The 20924-nt window shown below is 46.6% G+C and overlaps 1 protein-coding gene across 1 annotated transcript in view; it reads right to left on the minus strand.

Annotated features, from left to right (window-relative positions):
- The window catches only part of syn2b (synapsin IIb), a 349820-nt gene that overhangs the window by 155584 nt on the left and 173312 nt on the right, over positions 1 to 20924 (minus strand). The window contains exon 2 of the mRNA XM_078413983.1: positions 12461 to 12518. Coding sequence (XP_078270109.1) covers positions 12461 to 12518 — 58 coding nt within the window. The remainder of the gene's footprint in view (positions 1 to 12460; positions 12519 to 20924) is intronic.

Genomic DNA, 20924 nt, shown 5'->3' on the forward strand with positions numbered 1-20924 from the left:
TAGCGATGCAGCTTTAGAGACATAGAAACATAGAAACATAGAAAATAGGTGCAGGAGTAGGCCATTCGGCCCTTCGAGCCTGCACCGCCATTCAATATGATCATGGCTGATCATCCAACTCTGTATCCCGTACCTGCCTTCTCTCCATGCCCCCTGACCCCTTTAGCCACAAGGGCCACATCTAACTCCCTCTTAAATATAGCCAATGAACTGGCCTCAACTACCCTCTGTGGCAGAGAATTCCACAGATTCACCACTCTCTGTGTGAAAAAAAACGTTCTCATCTCGGTCCTAAAAGACTTCCCCAACTGTGACCCCTTGTTCTGGACTTCCCCAACATCGGGAACAATCTTCCTGTATCTAGCCTGTCCAACCCCTAAAATAATTTTGTAAGTTTAAACACCTTTCCTACAGAGTCATACAGTCATACAGCGTGGAAACAGGCCCTTCAGCCCAACTTGCCCACGCCGACCAACACGTCCCATCCTCACAAGTCCCACCTGCTCAGCATTGGACCTCTAAACCTCTCCTGTCCTTGTTTACGTGTCCAAAAGGGTGGAGAGAAATGGGCAGTTGATGGCCCGGGGTTTAGTTTAGTTAAGTTTGGAGATACAAGACAGGGACAGGCCCTTCTGCCCACCAGGTCCGTGCCAACCAGTGATTCCCGCATATTAACACTATCCTACACCCACCCAGGGCCAATTTTAAAAAAAAAGTTTACCAGGCCAATGAACCTACAACCTGTACGTCTTTGGAGCGTGGGAGGAAACCGAAGATCTCGGAGAAAACCCACGCATGTCACGGGGAGAACGTACAAACTCCATACAGGCAGCACCCGTAGTCGGGATCGAACCAGGGTCTCCGGCGCTGCATTCGCTGCAAGGCAGCAACTCTACCGCTGCGCCACCGTGCCTCCAGAGAAATGGACAGTAGATGTTAGCACTTATGTTTCCTCGGAGTACTTGAAGCGGACCATGTGTCTGTACAGTGTAAAGGGATCGATTGTAACCATGTATTGCCTTCCTGCTGACTAGGTAGCACGCAACAAAAGCTTTTCACTGTAACACGGTACACGTGACAATAAACTCAACTGAAATTGAAACTTTAAAGGCAATCAGCTCAATATTTAAAGTGACTGCATGTGTCTAAAGCTTCCCTGAAGTCTAAAGAAATGCTTCGAAGCATCAGCTGACTGTGGTTGGAAATTTGATTGTGCTTTGTTTCGGTGAAACGCAAAAGATGGAAAGGCATTGCAATGGAAAATAAAAATATAAATTATCATTCAAAATGAATGTGATAGAAAATAACGCAGAGCAATAACCCAGGGGCGGTCACGGTGGCGCAGCGGTAGAGTCGCCGCCTAACAGCGAATGGGGCACCGGAGACCCAGGTTCGATCCCGACTACGGGTGCTGTCTGTACGGAGTTTGTACGTTCTCCCCGTGACCTGCATGGGTTTTCTCTGAGATCTTCGGTTTCCTCCCACACTCCAAAGACGTGCAGGTTTGCAGGTTAATTGGTTTGGTTATAAATGTAAATTGCCCCTACTGTGTGTAGGATAGTGTTAGTGTGCGGGGATCGTTGGTCAGTGCGGACTTGGTGGGCCGAAGGGCGCTGTGTATCTAAACTAAACTAAAGTAAATTCCTCATTATCCTCAAGATATTTATTTATGCCCCAAACAACATCACTAAAAGCATCTGGTCGTCATCCCATTGCTTGTCATGGGAACTGACTGTATGTCATTTGGTGGCTATAAATCTGATTCAGATAACCATTTCAGAATTACTTTATTGGCTTGAAATTCAAAGCGCTACTTAAATGATAGCTTTCCTTTTGTAAACATTTTGAAGGCCCGTGGAAATGAATTTAGTTTCCTATCCCAATAGCATTTAGTTTCCTATCCAAATAGCACTGACATCGAGAATTTGGAAGGATCAAGATGCTCTCATGACAAGAGTAAATATCCTGAAGTGTCCGTGAATAGTTACCAGCTTCTCGTTCTCACCCAACAAACAGATAACCATGGCCCGTTTTGTTACTTTTTTGCGTGTTTTTCATTCATGGTTCTATAGAGATTAGCACAATGGATCCACAATCAATGCCTTCGTCAGAGCAACGAGTATAGAAGTTGAGAGATCGTGTTGCAGTTGTACAAGATGTTGGTGAGGCTGCATTTAGAGTATTGTGTTCAGTTGTGGGCACCAAGTTATGGGAAGGATGCTGTCAAGCTGGAAAGGGTACAGAGAAGATTTACGAGGATGTTGCCAGGACTAGAGGGTCTGAACTACGGGCAGAGTAGGCTGGGACTCTATTCCTTGGAGCGCAGGAGGATGAGGGGTGATCGTATAGAGGTGTATAAAATCATGAGAGGAATAGATCGAGTTGATGCACAGAGTCTCTTGCCCCAGAGTAGGACAATCGAGGACCAGACGACATAGGTTTAAGGTGAAGGGGAAAAGATTTAATAAGAATCTAAGGGGTAACTTTTTCACACAAAGGGTGGTGGGTGTATGGATCGAGCTGCCGGAGGAGGTAGTTGAGGTAGGGACTATCCCAACGTTTAAGAAACAGTTAGAAAGATACATGGATAGGACAGGTTTGGAGGGATATGTGCCAAACGCGGGCAGGTGGGACTGGAGTAGCTGTGCCATGTTGGCCGGTGTGGGCAAGTTGGGCCGAAGGGCCTGTTTCCACGTTGTATTAAGGACCTGTCCCAGTTACGCGATTTTGAAGGCGACTGCCGGCGACTGTCAAAGTCGTAGCAGATCGCCGAAATTTTCTTTTACCCGACGACAATGACCACGACAATGACCACGACAATGCCGAGTCAGGTCGATACAAGTTACTTTTTTTGTGAAACTAGCGCCTGGCTAAGAGATAAAACGTCTTCGGAAACATCGTGAAATTCCCACCCTTACCTGACCGTCAAACTGCCGCCTCCAATCTACCTGTCAAATGTCCTGACGGTAAATAAATTGGTTGAACAAAACTATCTTCTGGTATCTTCAAATGCCTTTTCTTAATTTAATATTACGTGCTTCTAAATGCATCTGTGACAACCTAGCAAACCTGGGGACAGCGTGCGACAGACAGCGCCCGCAATAAGCTACGATACCTGGCGACAAGCCAGCTGTCGCAGAGAAATTTATATCTGGAAGATTTTTCCACGACGCGCCGTGATCCGCTTCGATTCATTGAAGACTCCTCACGGTCAGGCCCGCGACACCCCGGCGCACGTTTGGTGACAGCCTAGTCACCGGCAGTCGCCTTAAAATCGCCTACGTGGGACAGGGCCTTTACTCTATGACTCTGATTGAAAAAGTCAAACTATTGGAACTATTCAACTGGTGGTTGTGTGCTGGCCGCTAATTTCTTCAATCAATCACAATCACAATCACAGTCACAATAACACTTTATTAGCCACGTGTGTTTTGCAACAGACGGGGAAACTTCATTTGCCGTACAGTCATAACAATAAAAGGCAACAGGAGACGCAAAATACATTTTAACATGAACATCCACCACAGTGACTCCTCCACATTCCTCACTGTGATGGAAGGCGAAAAAAAGTTCAATCTCTCCCTTCCTTGTCCTCCAGCGGTCGGGGCCTCTAATCTTCCGTTGACGGGATGATCTTGAGTCCCGTAGCCGGCGGCGAGCCTTCCTCGTCGGGGCGATCAAGCTCCTGCATCGGGGGGAATCTCAGCTACCTAACGCCGGGCGATCTACCCCGGGTCGGGATCAGTCGAACCTCGTGCAGCTTGGAGCTCCCGACCGGTCTCAACCGGAGACTGCGAGCTCCTGATGTTAAAGTCCGCAGGCCGCGTTGGAGCGTCGATCCCAGGCAAGGGATCGCAGGCTCAGATGATAAGTCCACGCCCCGCGGGGGCTCAAGTTCAGTCCCAGGCAAGGCCACCAGCTCCGTGATGTTAGGCCGCAGAGCGACCGGAGATACGATCCGGAAATCAATCGCATCTCTGGCAAGGTAAGAGATTGAAAAAAAGTTTCCCCCTCCCCCACCCCCACCCCCTCCCCCTCCCCCCTCCCCCACCCCCTCCCCCACCCCCTCCCCCTCCCCGTCCCCGTCCCCCACCCCCCACATAAAACACACCAGAGAACATTTACACAAACTTTTAAAACTTACCAAAAATAACAAAAAGAGTTTGAAAAGGACAGACAGACTGCAGGCGAGGCAGCCATCGTGCGGCGCCCCCTGGTGGTCAATATCTCTTTTCAATTGGTTAATAACTCTGAAAAAAACCTTAATGAGTGAGTAAAAAATTCATCTTTTTAATAGCGGGGTTTATCAACAGTTGAATATTTCTCCCACCCACACAGTGGCTGCATTGTGCTGCCATTTACAAGTGGGGGATTCAGCTACACAGGACTCATATATAAACCAGCCAAGAAGCTATTAAGATGCTTACAGGAAACAATGTTTGTGTTAAAAGAAAATTCTAAATAGCAGTCTTATCAGGTGAGGCAGAGGTTCACCTGCACCTCCTCCAACCTCATCTACTGTATCCACTGCTCTAGATGTCAACTCCTCTACATCGGCGAGACCAAACGCAGGCTTGGCGATCGTTTCACTCAACACCTTTGCTCAGTCTGCCTTAACCATCCTGATCTCCTGGTGGCTGAGCACTTCAACTCCCCCTCCCACTCCCAGTCTGACCTTTGTGCCATGGGCCTCCTCCATTGCCATAATGAGGCCCACTGCAAATTGGAGGAACAGCACCTCATATTTCGCTTGGGCAGCTTACACCCCAGCAGTATGAACATTGACTTCTCTAACTTCAGATAGCTCCTCTGTCCCTCTCTTTCCCTCCCCCTTCCCAGTTCTCCCACTGTCTTCCTGTCTCCAACTACATCCTTTCTTTGTCCCGCCCCTTTCCCCTGGGGGAAGGTCCCCCATTCTGAAGAAGGGTCTCAACCCGAAATGCCACCCATTCCTTCCCTCCTGAGATGCTGCCTGACCCGCTGAGTTGCTCCAGCTTTTTGTGATACCTTCTAAATATCAAGCTCAGCTCTGAAAAATATCCATCTCACCTCAGGCAGTGTTCAACTTAGTACTAGAAAAGAAATGGATCTCAAAGAAGATGAGAAATCAATTAAAAAGCCCTGACAACAGCTAAATCATTGCATTGTATAATTAATCCACAGTCATTTTCTATAATGTTGGAGCACATCAGCTTTGCAGTGTTTGATCAAAACAATGCCACCGTGCAGAACTCATTGCTTTCATCACCTTCACCACTAACTTCCACCCTGCCCTCAAACGCATTTGGACTCTCTCTCACATCTTTTTTGATGTCTCTGTCTCCATCACAGGGAATAGATTAACGACTACTACAAACTAAAGATACTGGAGGGGCAAGATGGATCACTCTGTCGAAATATTAGAGTGTAGTACGCAAAGGAGCGTAACGTCCGCCATTTTAGTAAGCAAAACCCACCGTCTGCTATGCCTCTCGCAGTGTAATCAGTGTTTTGGGGGAACGGTATGTGTGATGATACCATAAAAATGCAGAATATATCTCATCTATCAGTTCACAGATTTTTGTTATTTTTCTTTTTCAATGTTTTTGCAAGTTTCTGCCTGCTAAAATGGCGCCGTGACATACTACGGTTTTTAGGGGCGAGTGGTCTATCTTGCTCTGCTCTATTATCTTTGCTACAAACATACCGGTACTCCCAAAGTGATCTGGACTTTACTTCCTCCCACCATGCCTCCAGCAAAGACCCTGGCTCCTTCTCTCAATATCTCCATCTTCACAGTATCTGCTCCCAACATGAGGCTGTTCATCTGCGATGCCCTCTTTCTTGAGCAAATGTGGTTCCTCTCTGCTGTCATAGAAACATAGAAACATAGAAAATAGGTGCAGGAGTAGGCCATTCGGCCCTTCGAGCCTGCACCGCCATTCAATATGATCATGGCTGATCATCCAGCTCAGTAGCCTGTACCTGCCTTCTCTCCATACCCCCTGATCCCTTTAGCCACAAGGGCCACATCTAACTCCCTCTTAAATATAGCCAATGAACTGGCCTCAACTACCTTCTGTGGCAGAGAATTCCACAGACTCACCACTCTCTGTGTGAAGAAATGATTTCTCATCTCGGTCCTAAAAGACTTCCCCCTTATCCTTTAGCTGTGACCCCTGGTTCTGAACTCCCCCAACATCGGGAACAATCTTCAGGCATCTAGTCAGTTTATCCCTCACCCTTGTTTCCTCTGGGTCCTGCAGTTCTGCGTTCGTTCTACCTCCTCCTTTACAGAACGAGGATAGAATTCCCCTTGCCCTCACCTTTCATCCCACCAGCCTCCGTATCCAACACATCATCCTCTGACATTCCCGTCACCTCCAACGTGATCACACCTTCATTAGTCACAACTTCCCATCTCCACTCCTCTCCGCCTTCTGAAGAGACCGCTCCCTCGGCAACTCTTTGGTACACTCATCCCTTCCTACCCAAACCACTCCCTGTCCAGCCAGAAAGACAGAGAAAGAAAGATAGAGTGCTGGAGTAACTCAACATGCCAGGCAGCATCGCTGGAGAATAGGGGGAGGTGCTGTTTGTGGAGGTTGCAATCCACATCCACTTGCAGTCACAGCATTTCTGTAGCTGGGTCCAGTTGACTTTTGGTTAAAGGTGACTCCCAGAATACTGAGACGGAAGGACTGGTTTGGTTTGGGAACAGCTCTGGTTTGGGAACAGCTCTGCCCAGGACAGGAAGGCTCTGCGGAGAGTAGTGCTTTCGGCTGAACGCACTATGGGAACTACACTCACCCCCCTGCAGGACCTATACATCAGGAGGTGCAGATCCAGAGCCAGCAACATTATGGGGGACCCCTGCCACCCCAGAAACTGACTGTCCCAGCTGCTACGGTCAGGCAAACGTCTCCGCTGTCACGCTGTGAAAACGGAGAGGATGAGACGGAGTTTCTTCCCACAGGCCATCAGGACTGTTAACTCTCATATCACCAGGGACTCATTTAATTTACTGTACTCATTTATTTTTTGTGTTAATTTTTTTTTTTTTCTATTCCGTTTTGTAGTTTAGCACAATCCGCAGGCGTTGCCACTTTGATTTCACTGCACATCTTGTATATGTATGTGACAAATAAACTTGACTTGACTTGACGATAATGTGACTGAATGTCAAGGGTAAATTGTTCGATTCTTTCTCCTTGAAGATAGTCTTTGCCTGTCAGTTGTAAACCACGGACGCCACTTGCTATTATTATCATCCCGTGACTGGTGTTTTCCGGATCTTTCCACATGCATGCATGACTACCTGGAAAATGGGGTGTGGAGGCAGAGATCAGCCATGATCGAAGGGCGGAGTAGACTCGATGGGCCGAATGGCCTAATTCTACTCCCACAACTTGTAAACTTGTAAACTTGTGAACTTGTGAACTTCATTTCCCGCTGCCTTGGTTGTTGCTTGTCAGCCAGACAATGCTGACGGTTGCAGGAACAAGAGACGGCAGGTGCTGGAATCTAGAGCTTGCGTTAACTATGAGGAGAAAGGCTTCACAATGCTGGGGAACTTACTTAAGTATTACTCAAAGGGATGCTGGCCTGGTCGAACACTGCCCATCCTTTTAAGCTGTGTACTTAACTGCCTCTCCCTCCAAGGCCCTCACTTCTCTCTCTGGTACCAAGTTTCCACTACCCCCAACCTCACAATCTTCACCAAACCCCATCCTTATGTGCAGGTACAGCAGGCAGCACGGTGGCGCAGCGGTAGAGTTGCTGCCTTATAGCGCCAGAGGCCCGGGTTCGATCCTGACTACGGGTGCTGTCTGTATGGAGTTTGTACGTTCTCCGTGTGACCTGTGTGGCTTTTCTCCGAGACCTTCGGTTTCCTCTCACACTACAAAGACGTACAGGTTTGTAGGTTAATTGGCTTGGTGTAAATGTAAAAATGTCCCTAGTGTGTATAGGACAGTGTTAATGTGCGGGGATCGCTGGTCAGTGCAGACTCGGTGGGCCGATGGGCCTGTATCTACTCTGTATCTCTAAACTAAACTGCCAAGCGGTCTTACAAACTGACTCGGCCCGACATTACACCCACCCCTGATCCCCATTGTCATTCAATGTTGTGACCCTGATCCTGCCTGTCCAGCTGAGTTACATAGATACATAGATAAATAGACAATAGGTGCAGGAGGAGGCCATTCGGCCCTTCGAGCCAGCACTGCCATTCAATGTGATCATGGCTGATCATCCACAATCAGTACCCTGTTCCTGCCTTCTCCCCATACCCCTTGATTCCTCCAGCCCTGAGAACTCCAACTCTCCTTTGAATGCATCCAGTGAATCGGCCTCCACTGCCTTCTGAGGCAGAGAATTCCACAAATTCAAACCCTCTGGGTGAGAATGTTTTTCCTCATCTCCGTTCTAAATGGCCTACCCCTTATTCTTAAACTGTGGCCCCTGGTTCTGGACTCCCCCAACATCGGGAACATGTTTCCTGCATCTTGCATGTCCAATCCCTTAATAATTTTAAGCCCAGTCGCTCCAGTCTTTCAACATATGACAGTCCCGCCATTCCGGGAATTAACTCCATGAACCTACGCTGCACTCCCACAATAGCAAGAATGTCCTTCCTCAAATTAGGAGACCAAAACTGCGCACAATACTCCAGGTGTGGTCTCACCAGGGCCCTGTACAACTGCAGAAGGACCTCTTTGCTCCTATACTCAACTCTTCTCGTTATGAAGGCTAACATGCCATTAGCTTTTTTCACTGCCTGCTGTACCTGCACGCTTACTTTCAGTGACTGACATACAAGGACACCCAGGTCTTGTTGTACTTCCCCATTTCCTAACCTGACACTATTCAGATAATAATCTGCCTTCCTGTACTTGCCACCAAAGTGGATAACCTCACATTTATCCACATTAAACTGCACCTGCCGTGCATCTGCCCACTCACCCAACCTGTCCAAGTCACCCTGCAACCTCATAGCATCCTCCTCACAGCTCACACTGCCACCCAGCTTTGTGTCATCTGCAAATTTGCTAATGTTACTTTTAATTCCCTCATCTAAATCATTAATGTATATTGTGAATAGCTGCGGTCCCAGCACCGAGCCTTGATGCACCCCACTAGTCACTGCCTGCCATTCTGAAAGGGACCAGTTAATCTCTACTCTTTGTTTCCTGTGTGCCAACGATTATTTCTGTTCATGTCAGCACCCTACCCCCAATACCATGTGCTCTAGTTTTGCCCACTAACCTCCTGTGTGGGACCTTATCAAAGACTTTCTGAAAGTCCAGGTACACGACATCCACTGGCTCTCCCTTGTCCATTTTACTTGTTACATCCTCAAAAAAGTGCTCCAGCACTTTGTGCCTATCTTCGGTGTAAACCAGCACCTGCTGTTCCTTCCTACATCTACAAATCGGTGTCGACCCCTTGCAGTCCTCCACTGGACCTGGTGATGCTCTCTCCCAAACATCCCCACCCTTTTGTGTGCATGTAATCAATTAAACAAGCATCTTTCCATTTCTGGACCATTGTGGACCTGATTCATTTCTTGCCCTGCACAGGGTGTATGTATTATTGATCACCACCAGATGGAGCCCACTGACATTCATAGGTGCAGATAGGTACAGGAATAGCCCAGTCGGTCCTTCGAGCCAGCACCGCCATTCAATGTGATCATGGCTGATCATCCAAAATCAGTACCCCGTTCCTGCCTTCTCCCCATATCCCTTGATTGCGGCCCAGGGGCCACAGTTTAAGAATAAGGGGTGGGCCATTTAGAACGGAGATGAGGAAAAACTTTTTCAGTCAGAGAGTTGTGAATCTGTGGAATTCTCTGCCTCAGAAGGCAGTGGAGGCTAATTCTCTGAATGCATTCAAGAGAGAGCTAGATAGAGCTCTTAAGGATAGCGGAGTCAGGGGGTATGGGGAGAAGGCAGGAACGGGGTAAGGATTGAGAATGATCAGCCATGATCACATTACCTCTGTAGTCAGCACCACGGAGACCAGGTGCAGTATTTGCTCTCGCTGGAAGTCTGTTTGTCCTTTTTGTTTGTGTGTTGGTGGTGGGGTATTTTGTTTTGGTTGTGTATGTGGGGGGGGGGGGGGGGTGGGGTGGGGGTGGGGGGGGGGTGGTGAGGGTGGGGGGGTATGTGGGGGTGGGGGGTGTGGGGGGGGGGGGGAGAGGAATCTTTCTTCTTTTTTTTTTTAGGTCTCTTCCGCGGGGCCTTCCATCGCCCGGCGCGGCTCGGCCGCGGGACTGAACAGCGCCCGGTGCGGCTCGGCCGCGGGGCCTTCCATCGCCCGGTGCGGCGCGGCCGCGGGACACCATTCTGCTTTAGTTAAACATTTTGTTCAAGATGGCCGCGCCGTTGTGTTTGGCTGCCTGCCACTGTATGTTTCTTTGTTTTTTTTCCTAATCAGATGTACAGCACTTTGGTCAACGTGGGTTGTTTTTAAATGTGCTATACAAATAAAATTGACTTGACTTGACTTGACTTGACATTGAATGGCGGTGCTGGCTCGAAGGGCCGAATGACCTACTCCTGCACCTATTGTTTATTGTCTATTCCATTAGCCCTAAGAGCTGAATCTAATTCAGGGCAATGCAGCCTATCGGGCCTCTGATCATCTAAAAAAATAATGAGGCCTTTTTTAACTCTAAAGAACGTTTCATTGTTAATGTTAAACATGTTTTGCAAGAAAATTACTGATGGGAAATTGAGATTAATCTGTACAGCTCAAGCTTTCTATAATCTTACTGGAGCAACTTTCTCAAAATAAAGTGCATGTACATTATGTCTGAAGAAGGGTCTCGACTTGAAATGTCACCAATTCCTTTCCTCCATAGATGCTGACTGACCCGCTGAGTTAATCCATCATTTTGTGTGTATCTTCGGTTGAATCCAGCATCTGCAGTTCCTCCTTACACATATATGATATTTAGTTTTATTATGGTTTTACAGCTGAGCCAACAATTAATGCAATTGCTGTAAATTTTCCAATTTTGCTGTGGCTTCTGAATGCTTACAAAGTACATTAATCTGTTTTGTTATTCTTATTTTAGATTCCTTCTTTGATCTGAAGCAAAAGCTGACATTGTGGGGACATTTACTAACCAGTAAATGTCCTACTGTGGATGGAATGGGCAGCTCAGTTTAGCTTAGTTTATTGTCACGTGTACCGAGGTACAGTGAAAAGCTTTTAATCATATAACCATATAACAACTACAGCACGGAAACAGGCCAGTTCGGCCCTACCAGTCCACGCCGACCACTCTCTCTGACCTAGTCTCATCTACCTGCTCTCAGACCATAACCCTCCAATCCCCTCTCATCCATATACCTATCCAATTTACTCTTAAATAATAAAATCGAGCCTGCCTCCACCGCTTCCACCGGAAGCCCATTCCATACATTTGTTGCGTGCTAACCAGCTACATCAATAGAAGACCAAATGGCTATTTTCATAAGAGTTGTCAGATAAGCAATCAGCAGGTCATAAGTGATAGGAGCAGAATTAGGACACTCGGCCCATCGTCTACTCCGCCATTCAATCATGGCTGATCTATCTCTCCCTCCTTACCCCATTTTTCTGCCTTCTCCCCATAACCCCTGACACCCAGACTAATCAAGAATCTATCTATCTCAGCCACTGACGGCCTTCACAGCCGTCTGTGACAAAGAATTCCAAAGATTCACCACCTTCTGACTAAAGAAATTCCTCCTCATCTCCTTCTTTAAGGAACGTCCTTTAATTCTGAGGCTCTGACCTCTGGTCCTAGACTCTCCCTCTAGTGGAAACATCCTCTCCACATCTACTCTATCCAAGCCTTTTACTATTCGGTAAGTTACTCTTTATCTTTTCAGAGAGGATCATTATTTGTTTTGGTACATTATTGAGATCTATTGCTTTAAACAAATGAAATGATGCAGCTTATTTTCATTTTGCAATCTGTTGGCATTGGAAGCCAATTGCCATCACTTTAATGCCTGCTGTCAGTCCCTGAAAACTAGTTTAGTTTAGAGATACAGCGCGGAAACTGGCCCTTCGGCCCACCAACCAGTCCTCACCAACCAGTGATCCCCGAAATTTAACACGGCCCTACACACACTAGGGACTATTTTACATTTATACCGTGCATTTATACATTTTACATTTACACCGTGCTGCCCGTCGAGCGTTTGATACCACCAATGAAGGGTTAGTGAAAACTGTTTTTCATAGATGACAGCTCTTCAATCTTTATTGCTGAATCCACAAGTGTGACAGGACAGACTATTTATCACTACAAATCGTTACCAAGGCAACTGTCAAAATGGTCTTCTATGAACCATCAATTTACCAACTAAACACGATCAGTGTTTGACCCCAAATAGAGTCTATTAAGTCCATTCGTTAATCATGGCACGCTTACATGCCATTATAATCAACAACAACTTTGAAGATAGGAAACAGTACTCACCTGTTCCACTCTGATATCATAATCCCCATGGATCTTTTTCCCACGGAACAGTTTTGCCCTAGGAAGAAAAAAAACATTTTATATTATCTACCATCTGGAAAGCACTTACAATAGGCAACGCTTAAAGAATCATATATTGAAAACTCATATTTTGATCTTTGTCAGAGTCTTCGGTGTAAACATGATGCCAAGTTAAATCGGCACGGTGGCGCAGCGGTAGACTTGCTGCCTTACAGCGAATGCAGTGCCGGAGATTCAGGTTCGATCCCGACTACGGGCGCCGTCTGTACGGAGTTTGTACGTTCTCCCCGTGACCTGCGTGGGTTTTCTCCGAGACCTTCGGTTTCCTCACACACTCCAAAGACGTACAGGTTTGTAGGTTAATTGACTGGGTAAATGTAAAATAAATAAATAAATAAATAGTCCCTGGTGTGTATAGGGTAGTGTTAATGTGTGGGGATTGCTGGGTGGCGCGGGCTTGGTGGGCCGAAGGGCCTGTTTCCGCGCTGTATCTCTAAATCTAATCTCATCTGTCTGCATACGATATATATATTCCAGCATTCCCTGCATATCCATGTGCCTATTTAAATGCATCTTAAATGCCACTGTACAAATCTTAAAGCTATGCTCTCAAGTCTTTGACAGGTCCACCATGAGATAAAGGTTCTGTCTACTCAGCTACACCTCTCAGAATTTTATAAACTTCTATCAGGTCTCCCCTCAGACTCCAATGTTCCAGAGAAAACAATCTAAAGTGTATCCAAACTCTCCTTTAGTTTTAGTTTAGTTTAGTTTAGAGATACAGCACGGAAACAGGCCCTTCGGCCCACCGAGTCCGCGCCGACCAGCGATCCCCGCACATGAACGCACTGGGAACAATTTTACCAAGGCAATTAACCTATAAACCTGAACGTCTTTGGAGTATGGGAGGAAACCGAAGATCTTGGTGAAAACACACACAGATCACGGGGAGAACGTACAAACTCCGTACAGACAGCACCAGTAGTCAGGATGAATCTGGGACTCTGGCGCTGTAAGGCAGTTAGCTCTACCACAACGTCACCGTGCTGCCCTTTACTTCTAGTTTTAGAGATACAGTGTGGAACCATGCCCTTCTGACCAACAATCACTTGGACACTAGTTCTGTGTTATCCCTGTTTCACATCCTACACATTAGGGGCAATTTACAGAAGCCAATTAACCTTCTCCTTATAGCTAATACCCTCTAATCCAGGCAGCATTCTGGTATACCTCTTCCGCACCCACTACAAAGCCTTCTCATTAGGGTTGCCAACTATCACACTCCTAAATAAGGGACAAAAGATGACGTCACCACCCCGCGCCCCACGTGACCTCACCCAGCCAGAGGCCACGTGCTCCGGCTCTACCAATGGCGGCCGCCCGGACCGGGAGGCGGTTTGTTAGGCAACCTCCTTTAGGCGGCGCCCTGGCTACACTGTCTGGGCCTACAGCGGCCCCAGGGCCTAGAGTGTCCGGGCCTACAGCGGGTCAAACCAATTTAGCCCAATATACGGAATGTCCCAGTAATACGGGACAGTTGGCAACCCAACTTCTCATGGTTCCTGTAATGGGGTGATCAGAATTGCACATAATATTCCAAATGTGGCCTAATCAAAGTGCTATGAAGCTGCATCATGACTTCCAAGCACACCAATGCCTACTTTACTACTCCATCTACTTTTGTAGCCACTTTCAGGGAGCTGTGGACTTGGATTCCAAGACCCCTCTGTCTATCAATGCTGTTAAGGGTCCTGTCTTTAACTTGTGTACTTCCCCCTTTTGGCCCATAGACCACAGTCAGTGAGGATAGATGACACATGCTCCCCAATAAGTCTGAACACTAGTACCCCTTAAAGATACGTTCTGAACCCCTTGCTAGATTTCCTTTACATTCAAAACTGTCTGGCAAAATTCTGATCAAATTCCATGTACAAGTTTGAAGATGACAACACTGTGGTGGGCTGGATCACACACAATAACAAGATAGAGTGCAGGAAGGAGACAGAGAGCATAGTTGCATGGTGTCGCACAGACCAGACTCCCCACCATTGACTCCGTCTACACTTCATACCAAAGATACAAGAGGAACAAGATAGACCACACCACCCTAAAAACCGTAGTATGTCACGGCGCCATTTTAGTTGGCAGAAACTTGCAGAAACATTTAAAAAGAAAAATAACAAAATTCTGTGAATTGATAGATGAGATATATTCTGCATTTTAATGGTATCATCACACATACCGTTCCCCCAAAACACTGATTACACTGCGAGAGGCATAGCGAACGGCGGGTTTTGCCTACTAAAATGGCGGCCGTTACGCTCCTTTGCGTACTACACTTCACAATAGGCGATTTCAACGGAGTGGTCCATCTTGCTCCTCTAGTATCTTTGCTTCGTACTGCCTCAGGAAAGCAGCCGACATCATCAAGGTCTTTTCTCAAGCCAGTCATTTCTTCTTCTCCCGGCTCCCATTGTTATCAGACTTCTGAATGGTCCTTCCACAAGCTAAAGCATTGTCCCAATCTTCCAATCTGCCTCATTGCGAACATTGGACTTCTTCTCTGGACCGGTTGTGCCACAATGCTGAAAAACTATATTCTGCCCTCTGGTATTTTTTCTCCGGTTCTATTTGTGTCTGGCGTGATTGTATTAATGCACAGCAATGTCTGATTTCATTGGAGAACATCCAAAAAAGCTTTTCACTGCACCTTGGTTCACATGATGACAATATAACAATATCAATATCTTACATTTGACCTCTTAAAGTGCAACGCCTCACACTTGCTTGGATTAAGCTCCATCTACCATTTCCCTGCCCATTTCTGTAGCTGATCAAAATTGTACTGGAAACGTTGAAACCTTTCCTCATTCTCCACAACTGCCAGTTTTGGTGTCATCCGAAAAATTATTAACCAATCCTTTCAACTTGGGTTGTTTTGTCCGGAATGCCGGAGGTTGAGGGGAGACTTGATAGAAGTGTATAAAATGATGAGAGGTATAAATGGGGTAGACAGTCAGAACCTTTTACCCATGGTGGGAATGTCCAACACCAGAGAGCCTAGCCGCAAGGTGAGAGGGGGAAAGTTTTGAATATATTTGTAATTTTAATTTTACACAAATTTACACAGGACACCAACAAACAGTACAGAACAGTACAGGACATATATACCCCCCCAACCCCCTCCCCATCCACAAGGCTAAAAAAAAATCCAAAAATCTTTGTGTTCCAATGTTACATGTTAGCAACAGCAGCATACAAATATAAATAAATGATTACAAATTTACAAGCAAATGCTTTAACATTTGCATCATTGCTTGCTTGCAGGCTTATTCTTTTTAACTGGAAGTCAAAAAAAGCTCCATCCTTTTTGCAGTGGTTAAAGGAGGTGCTCTCCTTTTCACCCCTGAAAAAGATCAGGTATAAACGGTACAAGCCCCGCGGAAACTTCGCTCTGACCTGGAACCCTTTTATAGATTTTATTAAAGATTTTTCCTTTAACTGAAAATATTGTCTGCCGGGGGGGGGGGGGGGGGGGGGGAGAGTTTAACGGGGATGTGCAAGGCACGTTTTTGACACAGAGTGGTGTGGGCCTGGAACGCATTACTTGGGGTGGCGGTGGAGGCAGGTATCGTTAGTGGCGTTTAAGAGGCTTTTCGATAGGCACATGGGTGTGCAGGGAATGGAGGGATGTGAATCGTGTACAGGGAGGGGGGAGAGGGGAGGAGGGGGGGAGGGGAGGGCGGAGGTGAGGGGGAGGGGGGAGAGGGGGGGAGGAGGAGGACAGGGTGGTGCACCAATGCAGGAGAGGTTTGGGCCCAACGGGTCCAGTTGGTCTAGTTTGTTCTATATCTCTCTATATCACCCGACATATCTCTCATCTCCCTCTCCCCCTGGCTCTCAGTCTAAAGAAGGGTCTCGACCCGAAACGTCACCCACTGCTTCTCTCCAGTGATGTTAAGGTGAGATGTAGGAGGTTTAGAGGAAACCTGCGGGAGAATGTTTCCACAGAATGCTCTGGAGCTAATGCGGGTAAATGGGATTCAGTGTAGATAGGACCGATGACTGACATGAACTTGGTGGGCGAGAGGCCTGTTTCTGCCCGACACTGTGACGCTGTTGTGGACTAAAAGGCTTGATGAGTTGTTGAGCAGCAGGAGAACGTAAGACACAACTGAATTAGACAGGCAAAGGCAGGTTCATGAAGTGTTCACTGATGTAAATATAGATTTCCAGCGGCCTTGTAAGAAGTGAATCCATTGGAAAAGAACACCATGGTGAAGCGAAAACGAAACAAAGCAGGATAAACTGAGTGAACATCAAAAAGCACAGTGGACGCAGGAATTTGGAAGGATGAGAGGGGATCCATTTAAGACTGAAATGAGGAAAAACATTTTCACCCAGAGAGTTGTGACTCTGTGGAATTCTCTGCCACAGAAGGCAGCGGAGGCCAATTTACTGGATGTTTTCAAGAGAGTTAGATTTAGCTCTTGGGTGCTAAGGGAATCAAGGGATATGGGGAAAAAGCAGGAACGGGGCACTGATTTTGGATGATCAGCCACGATCATATTGAATGGCGGTGCTGGCTCGAAGGGCCAAATGGCCTACTCCTGCACCTATTTTCTATGTTTCTATGTTCTACGTTTCAATGAAAACAGCAGGATGAAAGTTAAAGAAACTGAACATCTTTGGTAACTTCCTGCGTGCAGCACCACAGGAAAGTACTAAAATATACAAATCCCCAATCTGTGACAGCACTCAAGCATTAATGTAAAGCACTGCTGTTCAAGTCAGCAAAATCCACTTAACATTAGTCAAAAGTGATTCACATAATCGTACTGGAAGGTTTTATTGTGCAGCTGCCAAATGGATAGCATCCCTGGAATATCAAATCTAAACCTGAATATCAAAGCTTGTGTCAGTCGTCAGAGGCCCATGTTACCGTGGCATTTCTGAACTCATTAATTATCTTCAAGGTTGGTTGTCATGACAAGTATTTGAATCACTACTTCCAGGCTTGTTTCGAGTTAGAACATATTCTGATGCAGCCCTGAAAATAAATTGGTTGAAGACCAGTAAATCCCAGGCATGCACACTGCAAACAATGTTCACAAACGATGCTTCCCTGACTCGCCAGTCTGAAGAAGGGTCTCGATCCAAAATATCAACCATTCCTTTTCTCCACAGATGCTGACTGACCCGCTGAGTTACTCCAGCTTTTTGCGTCTATCTTCAGTTTCAACCAGCATCTGCAGTTCCTTCCTACACCATTTTGTTTTTGTGTTACGCTTCAACCACCATGTACCTTGGCGTGATATTTGACTCTGCAGTAAAGTTTGACAAGCAAGCCAACGCTGTGGTAAAAGCCAGCTTCTTCCAGCTTTGTACCATAGCTAAAATCAAACCATTCCTCCAATTTGACGACATTGAAAAAATCATTCACACATTCATTTCCTCCCGCCTAGACCACTGCAATTCCCTATACACTGGGATCAGCCAATCATCCCTGTCCCACCTGCAATTGGTCCAAAACGCCGCAGCGAGACTCCTGACGGGTACCCGTAAAAGGGACCACATCACCCCGATTCTGGCCGCTCTCCACTGGCTCCCAGTACGGTACAGAATCAACTTCAAGCTCCTCCTATTCACATACAAAGCCCTAAACGGGCTTGCCCCCCCATATCAAAAATCTTCTCACCCACCACTCTATCTCCAGGTCCCTCAGGTCGGCCAACTTGGGGCTACTGACTGTCCCACGGTCTAGGCTTAAGCTCAGGGGTGACCGCGCTTTTGCGGTTGCAGCTCCTAGACTGTGGAACAGCATCCCTCTCCCCATCAGAACTGCCCCCACCATCCACTCCTTTAAGTCCAGGCTCAAAACCTATTTCTACTCCCTGGCGTTTGAGGCCCTCCGAGGGGGCGCTGTGAACTGTTTATGTATGTGCTGTTATGTTTGTGTGCCATTGTATGTTCGTTTCTTAGTACCTGAACTGATGTACAGCACTTTGGTCAACGTGGGTTGTTTTTTAAATGTGCTGTACAAATAAAATTGACTTGACTTGACTTGACTACCTTGCTGCAAGGGCAGAGAATATTTAGTCCAAAATCGGTTTATGTTTAATCAGCAACCTGTTGTTTGAGTTTGTGCATTGTTACGAGCAGACATTGCTAATTGCTTGCTTCTCTGCAATATTATGACACTTTAATTCTGGAGAGTGCTGCCTTGAATACTGCATTTGCCATCACCAGGAGCCAGGTTCTGCTTTCATGGGTGTCCTTCAGGTTCAGAACGCCGGCTGACTGCGCCTACTTCAGCTCCTTTAACGTTCAATGATTAGTGAGTTGTTTTGCACAGTGTTTCCATGAATCAAATATCGGACAGCTGGAGAGCCTGCTTCACCTGTCGCCCAGTATGTGCCACACAGTGAATCTCATTGCATTTGCATTTAAAAAATAAAACCTGTTTCCATTTCACAAAACCTGCAAAGACGGGATTATAATTCATAATGAACCCAGCGATGAAGGCTGGTATAATTCGCCAGAGAAACATAGAAACATAGAAAATGGTGCAGGAGGAGGCCATTTGGCCCTTTGAGCCAGCACCGCCATTCATCCTACACCCAGACTTTATCGTCCTTTATCATCGTTACTTTTTTGCATCTCTTTCATTCATTTATTCTATATTTCTCTACATCACCGTCTAGATCTCTCTTTTCCCCTTTCCCCTGACTCTCAATGTGAAAAAAGGGTCTCAACATAAAATATCTCCAGAGATGCTGCCTGTCCCGCTGAGTTACTCCAGTTTTTTGTGCCTAGCTCCAGACTTAACACTTCGGGAGATCTGACCAAGGATTATTAATTCTCAACATTCATTTTGTTTCACAGGTGAAAGGGACAGAGTTTGAAGGAGATGTGCAGTGGAAATGTTTTACACAGAAGGTGGTGGGGTGCCTGGAACACGTGACCAGTGGTGGTGGTGCGGACAAAGTCTCTTAATGGCAATTAAAAGACTTTTAGATAGGCATACCGATAATCAGGGAATAGAGGGGTTTGGAACAAGTGCAGGCAGATGAGATCGGTTTGTCTTGGCATCATGTTCAGCACGGACGTCATGGGCCAAAGGGCCTGTTTCTGTGCTGTATATTTCTATGTTAAACATAGAAACATAGAAAATAGGTGCAGGAGTAGGCCATTCGGCCCTTCGAGCCTGCACCGCTATTCAATATGATCATGGCTGATCATCCAGCTCAATAACCTGTACCTGCCTTCTCTCCATACCCCCTGATCCCTTTAGCCACAAGGGCCACATCTAACTCCCTCTTAAGTATAGCAAATGAACTGGCCTCAACTACCTTCTGTGGCAGAGAATTCCACAGACTCACCACTCTCTGTGTGAAGAAATGTTTTCTCATCTCGGTCCTAAAAGACTTCCCCCTTATCCTTAAGCTGTGACCCCTGGTTCTGGACTTCCCCAACATCGGGAACAATCTTCCCGCATCTAGCCTCTCCAACCCCTTAAGAATTTTTTATGTTTCTATAAGATCCCCCCTCAGTCTTCTAAATTCCAGCGAGTATAAGCCTAGTCTATCCAGTCTTTCTTCATATGAAAGTCCTGCCATCCCAGGAATCAATCTGGTGAACCTTCTCTGTAGTCCCTCTAAGGCTAGAATGTCTTTTCTCAGATTAGGAGACCAAAACTGTACACAATACTCCAGGTGCGGTCTCACCAAGGCCCTGTACAACTGCAGCAGAACCTCCCTGCTCCTATACTCAAATCCTCTTGCTATGAATGCCAACATACCATTCGCTTTCTTCACTGCCTGCTGCACCTGCACGCTTGCTTTCAATGACTGGTGCACCATGACACCCAGGTCACGTTGCATCTCCCCTTTTCCTAATTGGCCACCATTCAGGTAATACTCTGCTTTCCTGTTTTTGCCGCCAAAGTGGATAACCTCACATTTATCCACATTATATTGCATCTGCCATGCATTTGCCCACTCGCCTAATCTATCCAAGTCACCCTGCAGCCTCCTAGCATCCTCCTCACAGCTAACACTGCCCCCCAGCTTCGTGTCATCCGCAAACTTAGAGATATTGCATTCAATTCCCTCGTCCAAATCATTAATATATATTGTATCCCAGCACTGAGCCTTGCGGTACCCCACTAGTCACTGCCTGCCATTCCGAAAAGGGCCCGTTTATTCCTACTCTTTGCTTCCTGTCCGCCAACCAATTCTCTATCCACCTCAACACTGAACCCCCAATACCGTGTGCTTTAAGTTTGTACACCAATCTCTATGTGGGACCTTGTCGAAGGCCTTCTGAAGGTCCAGATATAACACATCGACTGGTTCTCCCTTATCCACTCTACTAGTTCTACCTTCTATTTAACCCAGAGAGGCAGTATAAGGGATTGGACACACTAGAGGCAGGAAACATG

Source organism: Rhinoraja longicauda, chromosome 17 (genome assembly GCF_053455715.1).
Source record: "Rhinoraja longicauda isolate Sanriku21f chromosome 17, sRhiLon1.1, whole genome shotgun sequence".
Classification (NCBI taxonomy): Eukaryota; Metazoa; Chordata; class Chondrichthyes; order Rajiformes; family Arhynchobatidae; genus Rhinoraja; species Rhinoraja longicauda.